This window comes from Diceros bicornis, chromosome 16 (assembly GCF_020826845.1).
Source record: "Diceros bicornis minor isolate mBicDic1 chromosome 16, mDicBic1.mat.cur, whole genome shotgun sequence".
NCBI classification, from domain to species: Eukaryota; Metazoa; Chordata; class Mammalia; order Perissodactyla; family Rhinocerotidae; genus Diceros; species Diceros bicornis.
This window is the reverse complement of record NC_080755.1, coordinates 65339260-65361065: the sequence shown is the minus strand read 5'-3', so window position 1 is coordinate 65361065 and position 21806 is coordinate 65339260. Positions and strand designations below refer to the sequence as shown.

General features: G+C 49.7%; 1 protein-coding gene across 3 annotated transcripts in view; it reads left to right on the top strand.

Moving 5' to 3' along the window:
* Positions 1-21806, top strand: part of MBP (myelin basic protein) — a 148699-nt gene that overhangs the window by 103207 nt on the left and 23686 nt on the right. For 2 of the 3 annotated variants that reach the window (XM_058557327.1, XM_058557328.1), the window contains exons 4-5: positions 5819-6255; positions 13437-13514. In XM_058557327.1, the coding sequence (XP_058413310.1) occupies positions 5819-6255; positions 13437-13514 (515 nt within the window). The remainder of the gene's footprint in view (positions 1-5818; positions 6256-13436; positions 13515-21806) is intronic. The other variant, XM_058557329.1, reaches the window with a different exon arrangement.

Here is a 21806-nt window from a genome sequence, read left to right as displayed (position 1 = left end):
GGTTAAATTCAGAATATTACAAAACCGCTGCATAGCCAGGAAGAATGAGATTATACAACTGAAATTGACTTCCAAGCCAGAGCCCCTTAGACCATTGGTGTAAGCCTTTTAGGATTGAAGGGAAATCCTCACTTAAAAATAAGTCTATAAAGTCAGTTTAACAGCTGCAGTGCCAATGGCTAAGTTTTTCTGGCAAAGACGACTGTGGGATTTGGATTCTGTTGTTTCCTTTTGGGTTCACAGCCCAGTGAACACCGGCCCTTCTGTGATCACACACTGAGCCCTGCCGAGCACCCGTCGAGGCCCCCGGTCCTGTGCAGTCCCTGCCTTCAGAGACGGCATCGCCCAGCTAGCGAGAACAGAAGAGCACATAGGGGACAATCAGGAGAACTGCGGCCGACGGTCGCTCTCTGGTGCTGACCACCCTAGAGCCTGCATCCACAGAGGCAGAAGCTGGTCCAGCTGCCCCAAGCAGGCCTCCCGGGAAGGGTCAGGACGGGACGGGGAGGCAGGCCGCAGCAGCCTTGTCAAGACGGCAGAGGCCCAAGGAAGCGGAGTAGAGCTCGAGTGCTGGGGCGTGTTGGGAGGCAAGGGGAAAAGCCGGAGGAGGGGCTTGTCCTTGGGGGTGTGAGAGTGAGGGGTCATTAAGGGCACGAATCGGGGGCCTCGTACCGGGAACGTTTTATGGCCGCCGTGTGCCGTGGAATCTCACGACAGAGACTAAAGAGGAGGTTAGCAATGACGACGTAGCACACCCTGGCACAAGGGGGCAAAAGAGAGGAAAAGAAAAAGGAAGAGGTGGTCGTAGGCAGTCTCGTGAGAAGTAATCCAAAGGGAGAAGCCACGGGACCTGGGACGCCCTGCCTGCCGGGGTGAGGTCGGTGGGGAGCACAGATGCACTGGCCCAAATGGTGCTGCCGCGACGTTCCGCCGGAGCCTCCCTCGGGCCGCGACAGCTGTGAGTCTCGTCAAATAGTAAACACGTCCCCCAGTATCACCATGCCGCTTGGTGGGCGTTTCTGCTCCAGGAGCCACTCTCGAGTGAATGACAGCTCCTCTGTTTCTCAGAGAAGTCCCAGGGGGCCATTCTGTCATTTTAGCATCACTACCTTCAAAGGCCCAGGACATTTCCCATCTCAGTTTTCTGGGGCTCCTTCTACAAATTAGATTGAGGTGGGGTTTTTTTAAAGAAGTTTTCTTGCAAATTCCTGTAGAATTTGAACAGTAATAGAGAGAGTATTGTAAGTGCATGTTCTGGTTGAAGCAGATCCATGCCTCACAAATTGTGTACTGAATGCTCTGCTCCATAATTATAGTCTAGATAAAAACTCGACATGGGGCTTAAATTTGATCAAAGCTGGTATTAATTGGCAAATTAAAACAGCACTTGTCCCCACCAAAAATGCTGCACATCCACGGATCCAACTTCTCCCCGTACTCCTTATGTGCTGGGAGAAGCTACTTTCGGGGCACAAATGCCCTTCTGTGCCTCACAAATAACAGTATTCAGGGACACAAGGCCCAACTGTTGTAAAAATATTAGTATTCAGATGCGCCTGTGTTTTGTTAATGCATTTAATCATGTACAATGTCGCCATTGTTTTCCTTTCACATTTGCATTAATTTATATTAGCCACAGAATATAAAGCATAGCTAGAAAATCAGGCTCTATTTCTGTTGCAACCTATAAATTAGCATTGCATTCCTGCAAAAATCTACAGCCTTCTGCTGCCCTGATATTCTTCATGTTGCATTTTTATGTTGCTGCGATACAGTGAGCCATTTAATAGATACATTATAAATGCTGTGTTCTAATGTGGTTGAATTAATCAGTGGTCGTATAAGATGTGCCATATTCTAAGTGACAGATTTCTAAGGCATGTAGAGTGGCTGGCATTAGGCACACCTGAGCACCTGACAGCCATATGCAGTCTCAGGAGTGTGAATAACGTTACTGTGTTCCTGGTTCCCGCTGTTTGCCTTGCACTCTGTCACAGGCAAACTTTTATGATATGTGTTGGGAGTAAGTTACTCTGCTTTGGCAATATAGGTCAGTATATTGACTGCATGATGTGTCATTCATGGGACAGTCTTTTGACTCCTATGATTTTGTCGAAAGTGTAGAATCATTTGTTTTTGTTGTTTATGTATTTGTGGAAGTATGTGTTGTAGATATACAAACTTCCACAAATATGTATAACAAGAGGAAATGACCCTGCCTCACCCCTATGTGCAATCAACCCTCAGATCCTTCCCCTTCCCAGCCCCCAGAGCACAACCCTGGCCACCCTCCAATCTCTCCCATGGACAGCAGTCCCTCCCACCTGTGCTCGCCTGCACCTGTGCTCGCCTGCAGGCCCAGCCATCTTCTACCTTGAAGTCCAGGCCCGCCTACACCCCCCTAGTGGTCTCTGGTTGCTCTTCAGAGAAAAGGCCAGCTCCTTGCCTTGACTCTCAAAGCCCTGTGCCGTCCGGCCCAGGGCCCTGTGCACCTCCTCCTCCTCACCTCCTCCCCTGCACCATCCTCCACCTCACCTCCTCCCCCCCACCATCCTCCATCTTACCTCCTCCCCTGCACCATCCTCCACCTCACCTCCTCCCCTGCACCGTCCTCCACCTCACCTCCTCCCCTGCACCATCCTCCACCTCATCTTCTCCCCTCCACCATCCTCCACCTCACCTTCTCCCCTCCACCATCCTCCACCTCACCTTCTCCCTCCACCATCCTCCATCTCACCTTCTCCCTCCCACCATCCTCCACCTCACCTTCTCCCTCCCACCATCCTCCACCTCATCTTCTCCCTCCACCATCCTCCATCTCACCTTCTCCCTCCACCATCCTCCCACTCGCCCACTCCCTCCCACCATCCTCCACCTCACCTTCTCCCTCCACCATCCTCCATCTCACCTTCTCCCTCCCACCATCCTCCACCTCATCTTCTCCCTCCACCATCCTCCATCTCACCTTCTCCCTCCACCATCCTCCCACTCGCCCACTCCCTCCCACCATCCTCCACCTCACCTTCTCCCTCCACCATCCTCCATCTCACCTTCTCCCCCCCACCATCCTCCACCTCATCTTCTCCCTCCACCATCCTCCATCTCACCTTCTCCCCCCCACCATCCTCCACCTCACCTTCTCCCCCCCACCATCCTCCACCTCACCTTCTCCCCCCCACCATCCTCCACCTCACCTTCTCCCCCCCACCATCCTCCACCTCACCTTCTCCCCCCCACCATCCTCCACCTCACCTTCTCCCCCCCACCATCCTCCACCTCACCTTTTCCCCCCCACCATCCTCCATCTCACCTTCTCCCCCCCACCATCCTCCACCTCACCTTCTCCCTCCACCATCCTCCACCTCACCTTCTCCCCCCTACCATGCTCCACCTCACCTTCTCCCCCCCACCATCCTCCATCTCACCTTCTCCCTCCACCATGCTCCACCTCACCTTTTCCCCCCTACCATCCTCCACCTCACCTTCTCCCCGCCACTATCCTCCACCTCACCTTCTCCCCCCTACCATCCTATCTTACCTTCTCCCCCCCACCATCCTCCACCTCACCTTCTCCCTCCACCATCCTCCACCTCACCTTCTCCCTCCACCATCCTCCATCTCACCTTCTCCCCCCCACCATCCTCCACCTCACCTTCTCCATCCACCATCCTCCACCTCACCTTCTCCCCCCCACCATCCTCCACCTCACCTTCTCCATCCACCATCCTCCATCTCACCTTCTCCCCTCCACCATCCTCCCGCTTGCCCACTCCCTCTCACCTCAGGCCTTGCACCAGCTCGCTCAGGCTCTCGACCTTTCTGCCTCTCCCGTGTGAACATGCCAAGCTTATTCCTGCCCAGACCTCCTGTTGGGTGTCCTTCTCCTCTGCAGAAACACCCCAACCCCTAGTCCTCACATGGCCGCTCTCTCATTTCATCCGATGTTCCCTCAAGGGGCCTTCCTGATGCCCCTCACCTGCTCTGTTTTCTTTCATATCATACTTGATATGAAATTGTACATTGTGTCCATTTCCTGTGGCTACCTCAACGAAGTACCACAAACTATGTGACTAGGTGAACAGCAGGAATTTCTTATCTCACGGTTCTGGGGGCTGGAAATCTGAAATCAAAGTGTCGGCAGGGCCGTGCCAGCTCTGAAGGCTCTAGAGGAGACTCTGTTCCATGTCTCCTACCTCCTGGTGTTCCTGGAAACCCTTGGTGTCCCTTGTCTTGTAGACACATCACTCCAGTCCCTGTTTCCATCATCAGATGGCCTCTTCCCTGAGTGTCTGTGTCTGTGTCCTAATCCTTTTCTTCTTATCAAGACACTGGTCACTGGATCAGGCCCACCCTACCCCAGTACAACCTCATCTTAACTTGATTATACCTACAAAACACCTTATTTCCAAATAAGGTCACATTCATAGGTACCAGGGGTTAGGACTTGGACATGCCATTTTGGGGGACAGTATTCCTCTCATAACATTCATTTACATCTATGTTCATGAGACAAGGACCACATCTCGTCCATCTAGAACAGTACATCACACTATTAGATACTCAGTAAGTAATGGGTGGATAGATGAATGGGTGGATGGGTGGGTGGATGGATGGGTGGGTAGATGGATGGGTGGATGGGTGGGTGCTGGATGGGTGAGTAGATGGATGGGTGGGTGGATGGATGAATGGATGGGTGGGTGGTTGCATGGGTGCATAGATGGGTGGGTGGCTGGATGGGTGGATGGATGGATGGGTGGGTGGGTGGATGGGTAGATGGATGGGTGGGTGGATGGATGGATGGGTGGATGGATGGATGGGTGGGTGGGTGGATGGATGGGTGGATGGATGGATGGGTGGGTGGCTGGATAGGTGGATGGGTGGCTGGATGGCTGGGTGGGTAGATAGATGGGTGGCTAGATAGATGAATGGATGGATGGATGCTATTGGGTAAATATCAGTGAACAGATTGGTTAGATGGATGGGTGGGACTACAGGAAATGTAAGTAAACCCACATTTTCTGTAGATAAATAATAAAGTTTGGAGAGGAGACTAACTAAATGATGTTCGTTTAAACCTAACTTGTAACTTGAGAGCAAAATGGATGTATTGCCATTCTTGAGAGAAATACTGTTATCTTTTTGTAGAAAGCTATGAGATGGTGGTATATAATATGAAATACCCCATTCCCCCTTTAAACTTTCTAATCGTTGCTGCTTACAGAGGAGAAGCCAAATCAAAATATCCTGAATAAACAATTCTCCAATGCAAGAGGCCTCTTGTGGGATCTGGAAACTAAAGAATTCTAAATGCCCTGTTTCTTTAAGGCATGAATTGCAAAAAGATGTGGGAAGTTCCATTTTTACCAAGAACACTAAAAATACCTTTTGTCAAATAAATGCTCCCAAGAGGTTTAGCTTATGCGCCAGAGGCTCTTTAGATGAGAAATGCCCCAAGAGGTGCCCGCAATCCTGGACTCCCCAGGCGCAGTAGCAGCAGCCCCCAAGGGGAAATGTGGACGGGTTTGCGCTCGCTCAGCAGGCCGCTTCTGCAGGAAGCCCTGGCGCGCGTTCTGTAGTGCCAAATCTTGAGTAACTGAGGCAGTTCCCAGGGCCTCGGAAACACAGAGCCGCAAGGAGGGTGCTCAGTCCAGGTTGGTTTCTGCCAAAGGCGGTCTGGAGCTGCCATGTAGCTTTAGGGCCCCACGCACATTCTGTGAATTTTGTAGGAGACAACCAGTTCACTGGCCCTGGAAGAAAGCAGCATTGTCCTGCGCTCTGCTTTGCACAGCCCGTATTCATATCTCACTGTTGTTTGCAGGAGAGGCAGATGTGGACCAGAACAATGGGACCCCCTCTCAGGACACAGCGGTGACAGACTCCAAGCGCACAGTGGACCCAAAGAATGCCTGGCAGGACGCCAACCCAGCTGACCCAGGGGGCCGCCCCCACTTGATCCGCCTCTTTTCCCGAGATGCCCCGGGGAGGGAGGACAACACCTTCAAAGACAGACCCTCGGAGTCAGACGAGCTCCAGACCATCCAAGAGGACAGTGCAGCCGCTCCGGAGGGCCTGGATGTGATGGCGTCACAGAAGAGACCCTCCCAGAGGCACGGATCAAAGTACCTGGCCTCAGCCAGCACCATGGATCACGCCAGGCATGGCTTCCTCCCGAGGCACAGAGACACGGGCATCCTCGACTCCCTGGGGCGCTTCTTTGGCGGTGACAGGGGTGTGCCCAAGCGGGGCTCAGGCAAGGTGAGCTCTGAGGAGTAGAGGAGCACGCAAATGTGTGTCTGCTTTAGTTTAGATGGAAAAGGAAGGAAAATCAGCAGGTGAACTAAGCCATTAGAGGAGATGCTGACGCGGCCTCTTAGCTGTCTAGGGCGTTGTCCTTGCCAGAAATGTTTATAGGCCACTGGAGGGGGCCTGGGTTGCTGCTTACAATATTTCCACTTAACTCACCCTCATCCTCCTCCTCACAAGGGATTGCAATCAGGATGTGGCTCAGGAATGCAAGAACATTCTGAATTCTGCATCTCTAGGGTGGTGTGGATGTGGGCATTGCAGAAAGAGCACTGTCTTCTGGGGTCTTGTATGTCTTATGCTTGGGGGCTTTATGGCTGATTTTGCTTCTGCTGCCCACGCTTTGGGGTTCAACATTGGGTTATGCTAATTTTTTCTCGGACTCAGTGCTGCTAGCTTCTAGTTGCTTTGTAACAATACTGCAATTGAGGACTTTTGAACAAACTCGAAATTTCCATTTGCCTTGAGTGAAGTTTCTCTTTTGTCTGAGTTGTTTTGAGGCAGAGGGTGGAGGGATAAATGAGTGTGTCTGTGAATCAAAACTGTATTATTTTGTTATTCCCTTAATTTGAATATAGAATCTGTGAAGTTTCATTATTTAAATGTTCTGTAGATAAAAATACATCGCAAGAAAAAGCGCTCCTATTGTGGTTCTGTTTCCCACAGCAGCTTCTGGAGTTGATTGTGAATAGAGCATCTGTGGCTGATGTTTCGTTAAAGAGCCAATCTCCACGTGACGTTCCCATAGCAAATACATAACATGTCACATGACTTAGAGTGTTGGATAGCTGGGTAATTTTGGAAGGAGAGAGCTTTTTCAGAAAAGCCCCAGTTTTATTGGACGTGCTCACAGAACGCGTAAGATGCAGCTGTTTTCTGGCTGATATGGGGCTTATTCTGAGAGGCCTCCAGGAACGTAAGCGGCTCTGCAGTGAAGTGTGGAGCAGTCATGTAACATATCACAAGAACTCTGGGCAACTTGGAGTTAAGGAGTATCTACAGTTTGCTTTGGTCTCTAACTATAATTCTTAAAATTATTGAAGATCATGAAATTGTTGAAGATAAATGTCGGGTTTGCCTTTTGTACGAGTGTGCAGCTCCTTGAGGCTTCAGGCATTGGTAATGTCTCCAGCATCTACTCCGAGTTGAGATCTCTCATGTGACAATTGTCGTGACTTTTTGTGAATAACCTGTGATACATATTAAGCGATTATGGAATTCATTTCCTGGTTGGTTCTGTATTTGTAGAGATTTTCTTTCACTCTGGGGCAGTCTTCCCTCACCCTGAAATGTTGGTCATCTGACCTATTTCTAATGCTAGTTTCAATCTGAGGTGCCTTTTCAAGCATAGCTATCAAACCTCACCAGGTTCTGGCTTCTTAATGAAGTCTTTCTATTATGCTAAGCACCCCATCTGCATGTGGTGTCTCCAGTTTTGAAACTTAAACTATTCTGCTTAACTCAAGGAGCAAGAAAAATATAATTAAACTGTGCAGAAAAAGTTAAATAGCTGGATAGCACATTATAAAACAAGCTTCATTTTGGTGGTAATGGTTTAAATACCACCAAAAATGGTTTAAATAAAATAAAATTGTGAAAGCATTTATATCAATCGTGACTTTATTTCAAAATGGATATATATATACATATGCATGTTTTTCTTTATGTAGAAAATTACAACCTTTATTGCTTTAAGTCTCTTATACTCTTCAATATTTTCAAAGAAAATATTCTAGTCTGAGAAGTAGGCATCCACTTTGCAAAATAGTGTTGCTAGATTAAGGATCCAGAGAGATGAAAACATTTTCACAGGTTTTTGAAAAATAAAAACAATGTTTAAATAATTGTTTTAGAATTTTCGAAGTATCAATTCTGTTCACTTCTGAATGTTGAATAAAGAAGATTTAAAAATGAACAGCCTTGCCCTGTTGATGCCCAAGAAATGGAGGGGAGTTGGCGTGTACAATGATACAGTTGCTTATTACAAACACAGGCCAGAGACCATTCCTGTGGAGGGTCTTTGCTGAGAGGTGCAGTGGGATTACTGGCAATATTTGTTCAGTCCACCTGTTGTATTGTGGATTCTTTGTTTGTTTGCTTTTAAACACTTGGGATGTGAGCTTAACACATTCTCCGCCCAGCGACACACCCGCCATGGCCCTAGAAGTCTGGGGTGTTTATTGGTGTGCACTACTGAGGGGTTATTTGTTGTTTTTGTTTTTATTTTTGCTTTGCTCTGTTTATAAATCCAGAGAGCCCTCATTTTATATACTAGAAAGGTCCTTTGGATTGAAGCTAGAGAAAAGAAGAGAATTGAAAGGCCTGATTATTGTCCATAAAAGCCCATCTCACCATTTTCCATTTCTGAGATAATTGTCTAAGGTAGTAGGATGATAAAGGGCGCCCACAGGCCTGAGTGGCAGGTGCTCTAACTGGCGAGTGTTTTGGGGAAGCGGGTTTTTCTGCTTATCTGTCTAGAGTAGGTTTTTCACGGTAGAATCCTGCAAGGCTGAATGGAGCCTATGGCTCCTGGAACAGCGGCCCTGTGTCCACTGGCGCCCCCTGCTGCCCCTCCCTCCCCTGAGAGCTGGTGGGGCCCTGGGGCCCTGGGTGGAGCTGCCGCCCCCAGTCCCCAGAATGCACCGACAGCGCCCACCCTTGGTATGGCTGGGGAGTTGACCTTCAGGGAAAGTGCGTCATAAATTGCTTGAGGAGGCATATTTTTTGAGAGCTGTAAATGTAAAGCACATTCACAGAAAACGTGCTTCTTTGTTGTGAGAGGAAAGAACGAAAGAAGGCCTGTGTTGTTGCCTGTAAGGAACAGGTTTTTCAGTTCCCTGGAATGTGAGGCCTTGTGAGGAATGGGCAGGCATTTAGGGCGAGGATTAAAATGCATTGGGTCGGGTTAAAAAGGGTGGCTCTCCTACACTGCCATCCTTCCCCGCCACTCCTTGCCAAACCTGCGCCACGGGCTTCCCTCCCGCGCCATTGCTGGTGCCGTCGGCTACGCAGGCCTAACAGGCCAAAGCCCGGGAATGCCAGCTGCAGAAACTGTTCTTGTTCCTTTTCATCTCAAAGAAATAAGGTTTTATGAAATAACTAAGCTAGGCACCGTGATGTAACACCTGGGCAATTCCCAAGTAAGAGGGCAACGAGAACATACCAATCTCACATTGCTCCGTATCTGTATAAAGAGTTTTTTAAAGCTAGTTTCTATACTGATGATTTTACTGATTTTTCTCCATTTACTTTACATTCAAAGCTCCATTTATTACCTGCTATTCTCAGCGTTCCATTATTCAGCATTCAGTAGTACTTCTGTGCCTCTCATTTTGGTTGTATGGGAAAAGAACCAGTTCTGTCATTTAATGCTAAAGGGTATAATGGGTCCTGTAAATTAATCACAATGTTCTGTTTCCTGAATCACAATGTTCTGTTTCCTGATGTTTTTCATCGCATTTTAATTTCGCTTAACACATTTTAGTTCTACAGTAACTTAACCTGATGTCCTAATCTTGTAGCCATATTCTGTAATCCTCGGGGAGTGTAACATTTGGAGATGACATGAAGGACACAGTAAGAAGCGTCTGAGTGGGGCCTCCACTCTGTGTGGGGGTCCAACCCAAAGTCAAGGGCCAGTGGAAGTGCACTCACTCATTTCTGCTTGGAGTGTGTCCCCCCACAGGAGTGTGTTCACCACAGGAGTGCAGCAACGCACCCAGAGCCAGGGGACTCTCAACAGGAGTCCATGTGGCAACGACCCGGTCACTCAGTGCATCATTTTACCAAGAGATCTGGCCAGAGAACATTCAGATGTGGTGGGCATATTTGTTTCTGCACCCAAACAAAAACTTTTTGAGATTTCCTACAGGCATTCCTTTTGAAGTATCATTCCCCTGACCAGTTATTGATCAGTGATCTCCCTAGCTCAGCTACCAGCTGGTTCCTGTGTCCTCCTGTCAACTCCACAGCCTCAGTTGCCCACTGTCATTTAACGAGGCTATGGTTGAATTAGAGCGTTATGTCCCTGTGTTGGCGGGGATTTGGCTGCGTCCTCTGTATGAGTGATATGTTGTAAATTATGTTGATGTATTTAATGATGATTGCCTTCAGTGATTGTATTCCAGTTTATTTTGTGATAAACTTTCGCCTTATATATGTTTCTTCCTTTTTATGCATTTATTAAACATTTTAACAGACTGAGGATGGTGTACTAATTGCACGTGAATTTTTTAAGTTGTCTTTTGCAATGTCCCTCCCTTACTAAGTGCATTTGTTACTGGCATTTTTGAGGCCTCCTGATGGAACACCCAACAGGTGAGTCTGAGGCCTGAGCACCAGCCACTCCTGCACGCGGAGGTCAGTTCTCACTCTTTGCTTTTACACATGGATGTTTGCTCTCCCCTGACAGTTCAGGGTCCTGGTCTTTCCATTATGGCTGTTCTAGTTCCGCTTGATGTTGCTGATGTTTCTCTCAAAGCCCCGTCCTGCAGATGTTTGGGGAAGTGTGTGGGACACGGTGTGCTCAACAGTGTTTGCTGACGAGTGAGCTCACATGAGACCCGTCCCTCCAGTGCTCCCCCCGGAAGGGTGTCAAAGAAACACTCGAGAAAGGAAGGGAGAGGTGGGCTGGCTCTCCTTAAGGATGCCAGTGCGTGCGTAAGATGAAGGGCAAGCTTGAGGTCCTTGGTAAACTAGAAATAAAAGCAACGCTGTGTAATTACTTTCGATTTGTCTTCCCTGCCTCTGTACAACACCTCCTCCCAGCACACCCTCGTCCTAACTCGTCTCCTCTTCAGCTCATTTCCCCTGTACGGCGTTGCTTTCCATCATCGTCAATTTTCCTTGGGTAAGAGGATCAGCCGTGTGGTAACAGGCAGTTCTGATGGGCTGATGGAGAGCTCAGCTTGACATCTGAAGGAAACGTCTTTATTAGGGAGAGGACCACTCACCAGAGCTCACGTGGACATCACTAAGGAATTGATATAGCCTTTAAGAACATAGAAATCTCTTATCAAACTCTAGTTTAATATGTTATCTTAGAGTTTTTCCGTTATGTCTGTCACCACACCCTTAAATGCTCTGAAATCATCCTGCTTCATAAAAAATAGTAAAAAAGAAGAAAAAAGTTAAAGAAAAATGCACTCTTCTGAGGGAGCCCCACACATGATTTCTATAAGAGGCTCTTCCTGCCTCTGTCTCCTCCAGCTCCTGTTGGGGCACCTCCCTCCTGTTGCCTTGCTCGCGTTCCTGCTTCTTCTACTGAAGAAATTCTGCCCTTCTGATCAGGCGAGCAGGCCTCCACAGGAGGTGGGGAACCTTCCTCTGTCACTCACGCAGGTGGAAAGAAAGCCTGTCCTCACTCTTCCTGCCACTGCTGGGGAGGGTGGGCTGCGGGTGAGGCCAGGGTGAAGGCTGTGTTTGGTGTAGGCCAGTCAGTTCCGTGGGGGCCGGCCCCCGTCTCAGAGCTGTCGGCTCCTTTCCGCCCCAGCCCCTGCCTGCCCCATGCGGCATGGCCAGCACCCAAGAAGTTGGGGTGTGATAGGAGAAAGGGCTTAACACCTGCTCCCCAGAGCTGCCTGCACATGTGTCAAAGAGATGGTCCTCTTCATTAAGAAGGGACAGTCTCTTAAGTAGAGGGAAAATAAATTAGAAAATTCTTCTTTGCCTTTTGGCCAAGTATATAACGTGGACTTGCCCGTACATCCCTCGTGAGAGCCTCCCTCCCTGTGGGGACATCCAGGCCTTATCAGGAGAGAGACCACTGCAGGCTCACCACTGAGACATACTTAAACACTCAGTTGTCTTACTCTTTCGAGTGCCCGCTACCATGGATTAAAGTCACCAGCCCTTCTTGCTGGTACAGCAACTGCCTCTGGTGCAGGGAGAATCGACTGCAAAATGTGCAGTAAGCATGCACTCGCCACAGAATTGCCTCTGGACACCCTGGTGTGTTCACGTTGCAGTTATGTTTCTAGAATGCAATGACAGTTTTCTGTGTCCTACTACTGTTTATTTCCATTCATAACCAGCTGTTAACCGGTTTTTTAAAAAATCCATTTCATCTGTAGCCAATACAAAACATCTCTTGAAACCTATTGCCTTGATTTTATCTCTTGACCACTAGAAAGCTTTGTGTGTGTCTCGCTCTCCCTCTGTCTTTGTCTCTTTCTCCCTCTCTTTCTCTCTCCCCCTCTCTGGCGCCATTTTGCTGTGGAAGGTCAAAAGGAAGGAACTCTCTGCAGACCATTGACCTTGGTCCTGCAATACTCTTCTCTCGACCACACTGATTACAGCTAAGAGAATAGGGAAAACACACTAAATTAGGAGCAAATTCTATTGAGGAAGATTTATAACAATAGAGTTAAGGTCAGTGCATAGCTCATGTCAAGGCATATTAAGTTCCTGTTACTATTAAGCTCCTAAACATCACCAACAACAAGGAAGGATGTCAGCGACAAAGTGTGACTCCCGGTGTTGCCGGTGATTTTGAGCACTCTAGTGCCCTTAAAATGATGTCCTTATGCCCATAAAAAACTGAGAACGCCCACAGTGATAGCCACAGTCACCTCGAGAGCAGGAAGATTCCCACTTGTAAATCCAGTGCAGAAGCTGACACACTTGCTACAAAAGAAAAAGCATAAAGCTCCACAAATAAAACTGAGTGTAAAAATGGGTCTATTCCATGGTAATCTTCAGAAAGCCCTCAGCGCCTCACATCGGTCTGGAAGATGCTTCTTTACCTGCTCTCAGAAATCTTACATCTGGTGCCTGCTACGGTTGTAGGAAAATTTGGTCACATAATCAGCTTTAGGGTCCCAGAGTAGACTCTAAAGGAAAGAATTTTTCCTAAATCCTTCCTCTTCTTCCTTTTTTTCTGACGTCCATCCATCTCTCCTGGGAGATCATGCCACTATCTTCTCCTTCCTGGTGTCCCTAACCTCTGGCCTCTTACTGGTCCATCATCCATCCATCTTCACACACCCCTTGACCTCTAATCTTCCTTCCCACTTCCCCCTCCTCACTGCCCGGGTCCTGCCAAGCCTGGTCAGGACAGGACGTTGCTGGAGGACTTGGGGCTCTGCCAGCGTGCCCACATGGACTCAAACGGCCACTCTGTGTCCCTCTGGCAGGTACCCTGGCTCAAGCAGAGCAGGAGCCCTCTGCCCTCTCATGCCCACAGCCGGCCCGGGCTGTGCAACATGCACAAGGTAAGATGCCAAGATGCCGCCCGGTCCGCCCCTCCTCGGGGCCACACTTCGAGCCGAGGGCCCCCGCTGTCCTCGGTCCGTACAGGTGGTGTCCAGGGCACGCTCCTGGCTGAGGGGCATTTGTAAGTCATGTTTGGCGAAGTGAATGGGCAGCTCTAAGGGGAAGCAAACAAAGGAAAATGTGTGAAGTCAGGAAAATCCTCAAGAGAGACGTGGGCGCTGCCTTTGATTCCGGGTGCGGGATCCTGCGTGGACGAGCCGGGAAGGGCGGGCCCTGGGGCCGGGCAGTGACACGCCCACGGGAGCCCGCTGGGCCACAGGTGATTCCACAGACGCCAGGGCAGCGGGCAGCGCTGGCCTCGGAGAGGGGGCCTGCGACCGTGGCCTTGACCTGCCTGTGTGCGTGTCTTCTTTGAAAACCAGTGCCTAACAGATATTGTGCGCTCACTACATACTAGCTGAATTAAACCCTTACCTGCTGCGGCCACGAGTAACGTCCTCACCTGAGCTTGGCTGAGCCTCCCTTGGGCGGAGGACAAGCGCTGTTTTCTGTCCTCCATCTCCCTGCAGAGGCTGTTTCTCAGAGCGCTAGGGACCTCGCGGCGACTGTGCGGACAGCAGGGAGGGAACAGGAAGGGAAGACCCCAGAGGAGGCTCTGAGTCATCCCTGAGTCACCCTGCTGCTTCCGAGGGGCAGGCGGCCACCACTCGGGCTCCCATCTGTGGATCTGCGCTTCTAGATGACAGCAGGCTCTGGGCCCGGGTGCCTGGCTTATTTAACCTGGGAAAATGCAAAAGGTTGAAAGCATGTGCTTGAACGTGGAAACAGCGAGAGCATTGCTCTGACATGCTTGACTGAGTGTGGGGGCGGGGGAGCCCAAGCACCGTGACTGTGGGCAGCTGGCTCACAGAAGGGCTTGTCCGTGAGGCCGCGGTGGGTGTGAGCCTCCATCCCGGAGAACCTCAGTGGGGCGGGCTGGACACTGCTCCCAGAGCTGGTGTTTCACCCAAATCGTGTCCAGTTGGAGGCACTGTGCTTGCTTCTCAGAGGGCTCTCTCGGTGGCTCTTTGTTTCAAGCAGACTCCTCTGCCCCCAGGAAGTTAGTGAGGGCCCCGTCCACCTGGGAGGGGCATGTTCCCTGGGACACTCAGACCTGGTTGGGACTCCAGCGCGGTGAAGCCGGGGCCAGAGCGCCGATGCCTTCCTGGGTGGGCCCCTGCGGTCCCCAGGCTGCGGAGAGGCAGTGCTGGGCCTGAAGGCACGCTGTCATCCTGCAGCAGCGAACGTGTGGTGTGTGTGAGGGGACAGCAGAGGATGGACAGACCTTTTGAAGCCCCAAAAGGGGGCGACTTGCTCCCGTCACCCTGAAATCAATGGACGCCCCCCTGCCCTATTCTCTCCTCCACCAGAGACACATTGCCATCAGAAAGCAGACCACGGAGAGGCAGAGACCTTGCCAGAAATCCCCAGACGCAAAGAAGGGTAGGATTGGGCTTTGGTGCTCAGATGATAATAAGAAACTTTCGACAGAATGTTCCATCTTTCTCTTTTAAAAAAATCATTTGGCAAAGGAAAAGCAGCACGCTTGTCCTCCACATCTTCATCCAGACCGACTTTCCTGCACATGTTTAAACACCTGGCCAAAAGTAACCAAATATTCTGCACAGCACCGTCTATGTGTGGCCGCTGGGGTTTTGACCTCCAGTGGAAACGTCGCAGGTACACAGGACACACTGCAGGTCTCCAATAATAGGTTCTTTGCGTTTATTAGTTGTTCATTTACGGACACCCCATTCCAGTCCAGACAGGATGTGGACTGGCTTGCCAGAACATGCTCCTGAAGACTGTTAAAACATGTAAGGAAGCACTGGAGGGTTGTGTGCATGTGTGTGCATGGTATTTACGTGTCCATTGAGTGAAGGGAAATCGAAGACAGAGTATGACGTGAAACCAGAGGCAAAGTTGCCACACAGAGACGCACCCCAACAGGCTCCCCAAGATTGTTACTGATGGCAAAGAACTCTTCAAGGGCCATATTCCAAACATCAAGGCCTCTCAGTCGTCGATTGGACAGGGCCCAATCATGCATAATGCTTTCCAGGAGGTGCTTCTGCATCAGGTGAGCACAGAGCAGGCAGGGGCCCTGGTCTGAGGCCCCCCAGCTCCTCCCTCTGCTGATGGAGCACCTCCAGGCTGCACAGCTGCGTGTTCTCATTCTGAGCAAGAGAACAAGCCCTGGATCGTCTCTCTCCTCTCTGAGAAAGAGCTTTTGATTATTTTGAATGTCTTCCTCCAGCACTTTGGGATTCTTTATGAGTTCAAGAAGGTGGTTATGTTTATTAGAGAGTAGATTTAATGGCACCGGCCACGGAAAAAGATTGCAAGGGCCTGGTTGCACTGAGTGGCTTCAAAATACACTTGTGGTCTGAGATCCTACAACAAAGCACACTTGAAATAGGCCTGCAGAGGAGATAAAAGCCGATGGGTGAAGCCACAAGCTGAACAGCTGACTCACAATGCTGGGAACTAATGGTGTGGGGCCGTGTGACTTGGAACCGAAAACTTCCTTCCTTCTCCTGTGGTTCAGAAACTCCAAAGGTGTCGATGAACATTGCCAAGCTGACGTTCTGCACCCTGACCTTCCAGAACACTTCTCTTTCTCTCTGTCTCTCTCTGTCTCTGTCTGTCTCTCCCTCCCTGCAAATATACCATGAAGGGTAAGAAAGACCCACCTACTATGAAATCGAAGACAACACATCAAAGAACAAATTGGTTCCAGTGCCGTTGATGGTTTTCCAGGAACCCGACTCCTCCCTAGGAATTCTTTGATTCCCGGAGACTGAACATTTTCCTTAGGATGAAAGTGGTTTGGGCTCTCCAAGGGACGTACCATGACTGTGGAAGGTGGGGAGAGGGGAGCACGAGTAGACGAATGAAATAATATTTGAGAACCCAAAAGCAAGTTGGAAAAGCAAGAATTCCAAGGAAGAAACAAAGAGCAAAATATACAATGGAGGAAGACAACTCCACGGGAAAACAGGCAAATCCCTTTTTCTTCTGTTTCCTCGTCAGTCTGTCCTGCCATCTCGCCCTCCACGTCAGCCCCATCGCAGCCTCTGAGCCCCAGGTAGGCACGGCATAAACCTGCTGGACCACTGAGCACAGAGCACATGGTGCTGGGGATGGAAGGAGCTGGAAAGGTGGGCCCAGAGCACGGTGCAGGGCGCTGTCAGGCCGTGCAAAGCCTCGCACAGGGTCCCCTCGGTCCCGCCTTCACCCCTCATGTTCTTGCCTCCATCTGGGCCCCTGGAGAGGAACAGGAAGGGGAAAGCCTCTGGTCTTGATTTCCAGCAAACTCCTCTTACTGCTTTCCTTTGAAAGTCCACCTGCTTCCGTGGCTGCAGACCACTGACCCTTCCTGCCTGGAGAGGACACTGTCTGGCCACCCGGCCGCGGGGAGCACCTACAGAGGTGCCCAAAGACACTCTCCCTGCTTCTGAACCCCCGACCACCCCACGGCACACTGGGGTTCAGGGAGTCAGAGACACTTGGTATGTGGAAAAGCGCCTGGTGAGAATCAAAACCCCATGCCATGGGTCTAATTCTACCGCTCAGCCGCCGCTCATCTTCTCTGAGCTTCCTGTCCTCACCTATAATGCAGCAGAAACAGCAAAAACAATCACTGTCCCTCCAGCACCCTGGGGATCCCGTGCTAAATGAGAGAACTATGAGAGGCACACACTCTGTGCCCCTGGTCCTGTGCAAACATGGGTCTAATCAGACCCCACCTCTCCACGCAGACTCCGACCTGTTCTGGAAAAACCTTCAGGGACCCTGTGGAGCCGCCAAGAAGCACAGCCTTGGCCCTGGGAGGCCCAGGTTTCCCTCTGCCACTCACCAGCCCCAGCCTTTGGACCACTGTTTTCCTGTTCTCGGGCCTCAGTTTCGGCAACCATAAAGTGCAGGTGTCAGATTCACTGATTGCAAATATTTCTTTGAACAACTAGTACCCACCAGTCTTTAAGTCGTCAGGGGAAATTCGTAACCGCCTGTCCTAATGCAGCTCTCGCCATCCAGAAGTGATGGGGAAGATGACATGGTGTGCGTTCAGCTTGTTGGATCCTGTTCTGCTTGTGAGAAACACAGCCACTAGTCTCCCAGGTGTGCTCACGCTGGAAGACCTTCCAGAGAGGTCCCTCGTACTTCGTCTTCAGGTTTTCTGAATCAGATTCCTATTTGCCAAATAAATGGCTCTGACCAGAGTTGAGTGATTTTGATGGCTGCAAGTTTTGCTCGGCCCTGTAGGTCCAGCCGCGGGGACCCAGAGCAGACCGAGTTCCTCGGGGAACATGCCAACACAGACAGGAGGCTGGCTGACCTTGGGCCTCGCCTTGCCCGGAGCGGGCCCAGCGGTCTGTTCCGTCCACTGAGGGGCCGCTTCCCTCTGCAGCAGCGCCCGGGACACGGCCTTCACCCACTCGAGAGCCTGTTGCAACTTGGCTCTTCCTTCCAAAGAAAATTTTCCAGATCCTGCATCCCTTAAACTGCTTGACCATGTTCTGTGCAAGGAGATAACTGAATTGCAAGCCAAGAAAAGGCATCCCGGGTAATTGTTTTGGTTTATGCCTCTATTGTGACGTTAGCTTGACGTTTATGCTAAAAAGAGTCTTCTACACACTTTGACACTTTGAGGTCTTTAAAAATGGAGCTGGACTTGAGTTTCGCGCTCACCACCAGCCCCAGCTGTCCTCAATTCGGGAAACAGACAGCAACGAGCCCTTCTCGTAGGGGAGATAACCCGGCTCCTTTTGCCGTGAGCTCTCAGAGGTCTCCTGAGACGAGGAAGGAGACGCTGCTTCATCTGACAAGTAACGGTGGCGTGCTTCCCCGCGCTCTGGTCATTGCAGATGTCTCCTAAATGGCGGCTCCTCCGCAAAATGGCCCGTAAGAGCAAGCTGCCCATCAGGTTGCTAATCTAAGACAGAGACAAGATGGCATAGCTGCCAGGTGGAAAATACACAACCATGTCTATGACTTTCTCACCAATTCGAGAGCAGCTTCCCGCTCCAACAGGTGCTACCTGCCCACCTCCATTGCCTTCTCCTCCATCACGTCCACTCACCAGGATGAGAGAGTTGGAAATGAGGCATCAGAAGCTCTTCCCTTTGAGATGAAATCCCAGGTCAGAAAAACATGGTCATGGAAGGGTTAACTTATTGTGCAGGAGCACGGGGCTGTGACAATTGACGTTTTGTGTCTTTCTGTGCCCGGAGTGAGAGCCTCGTGCTCACATTCCGTGAGATGTCGTTTTGTCATTGCCAAGAGTTCTCTGATTCCAGTCATTGCATTGCCGTCGCGTGGAGGCAAAGCTGTCCCTCCAGAGGAGGCCGGAGGAGCTGGAATGCCCTCCTTTCCAGTGAAACAGCATCGGGGAGGAAAACAGAGCAGATGTGCCCCCCACACACACTGTGTCTCAGACAGCAGCATTCAGATCGCTGCCTTCAGCCTCACAGTCTGCTAACAGTAGACACTCTCACACTTGGAGTCACTGGGAAAAGCGACAGTCCACCTGAGCAGACCACCAGGAATAATACCAAACCCACAAACCTCTATCACCAGCCATCCACACCCGCCACTGGCGTGCTCGTTCTCCAGTATCTGGGGAAAACCTGTTATCAGAACAGTTGCAGGTCTCCTACAATTTCCGTCTAAATGAAGGTTCACCTGTGAATTTCTCCTGCACACCTTTCTCTAAAGAAAGAAACAGCCCATGGCTTTAAGTAAACTCATTTGAGTCAATGATTTGGGAACAAACATATTCTCAAACTTGCAAAGGGCAAAAACACAGGGCCAACTGCCTATATCACTTGGACAGAAAAGAATTCTCTACAGATTGCAAAATCTAAAATGCCGTGACCTTGCCAGAAAAATCTAACACCCTCTCCTGAGTCATAGTGGGAACTGTTTGACCAGAAATGGCGTAATTGTTTCCTCCGAAAAACATATATAAAAAAAGCCGGAGCACAGCCGGAGGGCAGCGAGGGAACGGGCGTCACCCGTGATTTCTGAGAATGGCCAGAGGGTCCTGGGCTCAGGGACGTGGGAGTAAACACTCGCCCTCGAGATTTACGCCGCGAACATGTGGACCTCCCCTGAAACGGAGAAAGGCCAGGCTCAGACAGGTTACAGTCAGATGTGTCACTTCGTCCCCAAACTTGTGACCTTTGTACACCCGCTCTGTTCGATAATATTTATTGTATTGGCACCTAGTTCAGCACCTGGGCCAGTCACCATGGGGCCATAAAGTTGCCACAACCCTCCCTTCCAAGGGTTCACAAAGAGGTGGGGCGGTTTCGTGGCGGAAACAGGTATGGCTGGCAAGGAAAAGAGTCACCTGACAGAAGGAGGAAACTGCTCAGGCGACTGCCTCCTTCAGGAAGTCTTTAAGGAGGATCGATCATTTTAAACAAGATTTATGAGGAATTGAAGGATTTTATAAACCATGAAAGAAATGTGAAGCAAGAAAAAAGTAGATCCGTTTCCAGGTGAACTATGTTTCCTAGTTCTTAAATATCGAGAAGACAATGTGGAAGAAGCGTAGTTGGTTTTATTAGCACTTTCACAAGAAAACATCATTTTATTGATTCCAGATCATACTGTGTTGTCCCACCTGTTGTCGGCAGTTCAGGAAAACGATGACCCCGTTGTAATCTGGTTCCACCGTCATAATCTGCAGGTTAAACAGATTAACCGCTTAGCTGCCTGGATCTTCGATTCTTGAGAGTGCCACAAATGAGAGATCTCTCTCAGGGAAACAAAAAAGCAAAATGCAAGTTCCTTTACTCTCTCCCTCTCCAGACCACTGGTGAAACCGTCCAAATGAACCGCAGGTGTCCTTAATGCTGCTTTGTAGATATACACAAAATTCTGCAGTGTTCAACCTGTTAATTAAAGGAATAAGTATCAAAGACATGTTTGTTTGTTGAGGGCTGGTTTGAACCACGTGAACCACATGAACAAAATAGAAGGATGCAGACAATACAATCCACGTGTCTCCAGGCATAACTTTTCCATCGAAAGTGGGAGCTGATCAGCCCCTGGTTTGAATTACATAGAACTGCATCCTTTAAAATGATAACGAAATGGAAAAACCTCATCTCATTAACTAGACTTGCATTGGTTGTATCTAACTATCAGTACTTGCCAAAATCAGTAAAAACTAGTTTTCTAGTGAAAAGCAGCCATTACACCTTCCCTGATTCTCTGGATATTAACTGACATCTCTAATTGACTCCATCCACAGAGTCATTTCTTTTTCTTATATATGAGCACATTTTTATTTCCAGCTCATGTATCTTCACAACTTAACGTAAGGTAAGTCTACAAACTCGGAAACACATAAACAAAATCAATTTTTTAAAACCCACTCTTCTCCCTCCCCTCCCCCTCTGCCCTACGGCTAGCCCGTGACTCTCTCCTCCTGCTGCCGGGTTTTAGGTTCGGAACGTCAGCCTCTCATCCCACACGGATCCACAGGAATCTCGAGTGGCGTTGCCGTCTAAAGCTCGAGCCCTGGCCTGAAAGTAAGGAGACCGGCAAACACATCTCTTAGCTAACCGTTTGAGTATCAATGTCCACGTCTGTAGAGTGAAGTGGTCACTTCAGGACAGGCTAGGCAGCAGTTTTGGTCTGTGAGCAGTGGGGGTGAAAATAATAATGTGAACACCCTGTGTTTTCAAAGCAAATAGAATCACTTTCTTTGCTCTTTTTGACATTGGATCCTTTGGAGGAAATAAGGAGAAATGTGCATTTCTAGAACCTAGCTTACTTACTTGATTAAGAAAGCGCCAATAAGAAAATTGTCACTGCTCTTAGCTGCTGGATGTTACTCTCTGGACATTTCTGAGATAATAGACAGAGAGGCAACTTTCTAACGTGTCCTTCTGAAATGGCAGCAGGGACCATCTCCCAGACTAAGGCATGCTGCATGCGCCTCTGGCCATCTCAGGTTTCTCTTCACAGAGTTAGATGTTTGCTCAAGTCCCGGGACCAATGCTGAGGGCCAGACTGGGAGCACCTTGGAGGTCTCTGTAGTAATAGACCCAAGGCCAGCGGTGGATTGAGGTGGAGAAAGCTGGTGTGAGGGACACCTACACTGGTCACCTCTGTGACTGCACTCAATTTCAAGTTTATAAAAGGGCAAAGGTTTCCAAATAGCGACTCCACACAGAGCTCATTGCTGTTCTCCATCATGCAGGAAAGATGGAGCAGATATTACCCATTAGATACTA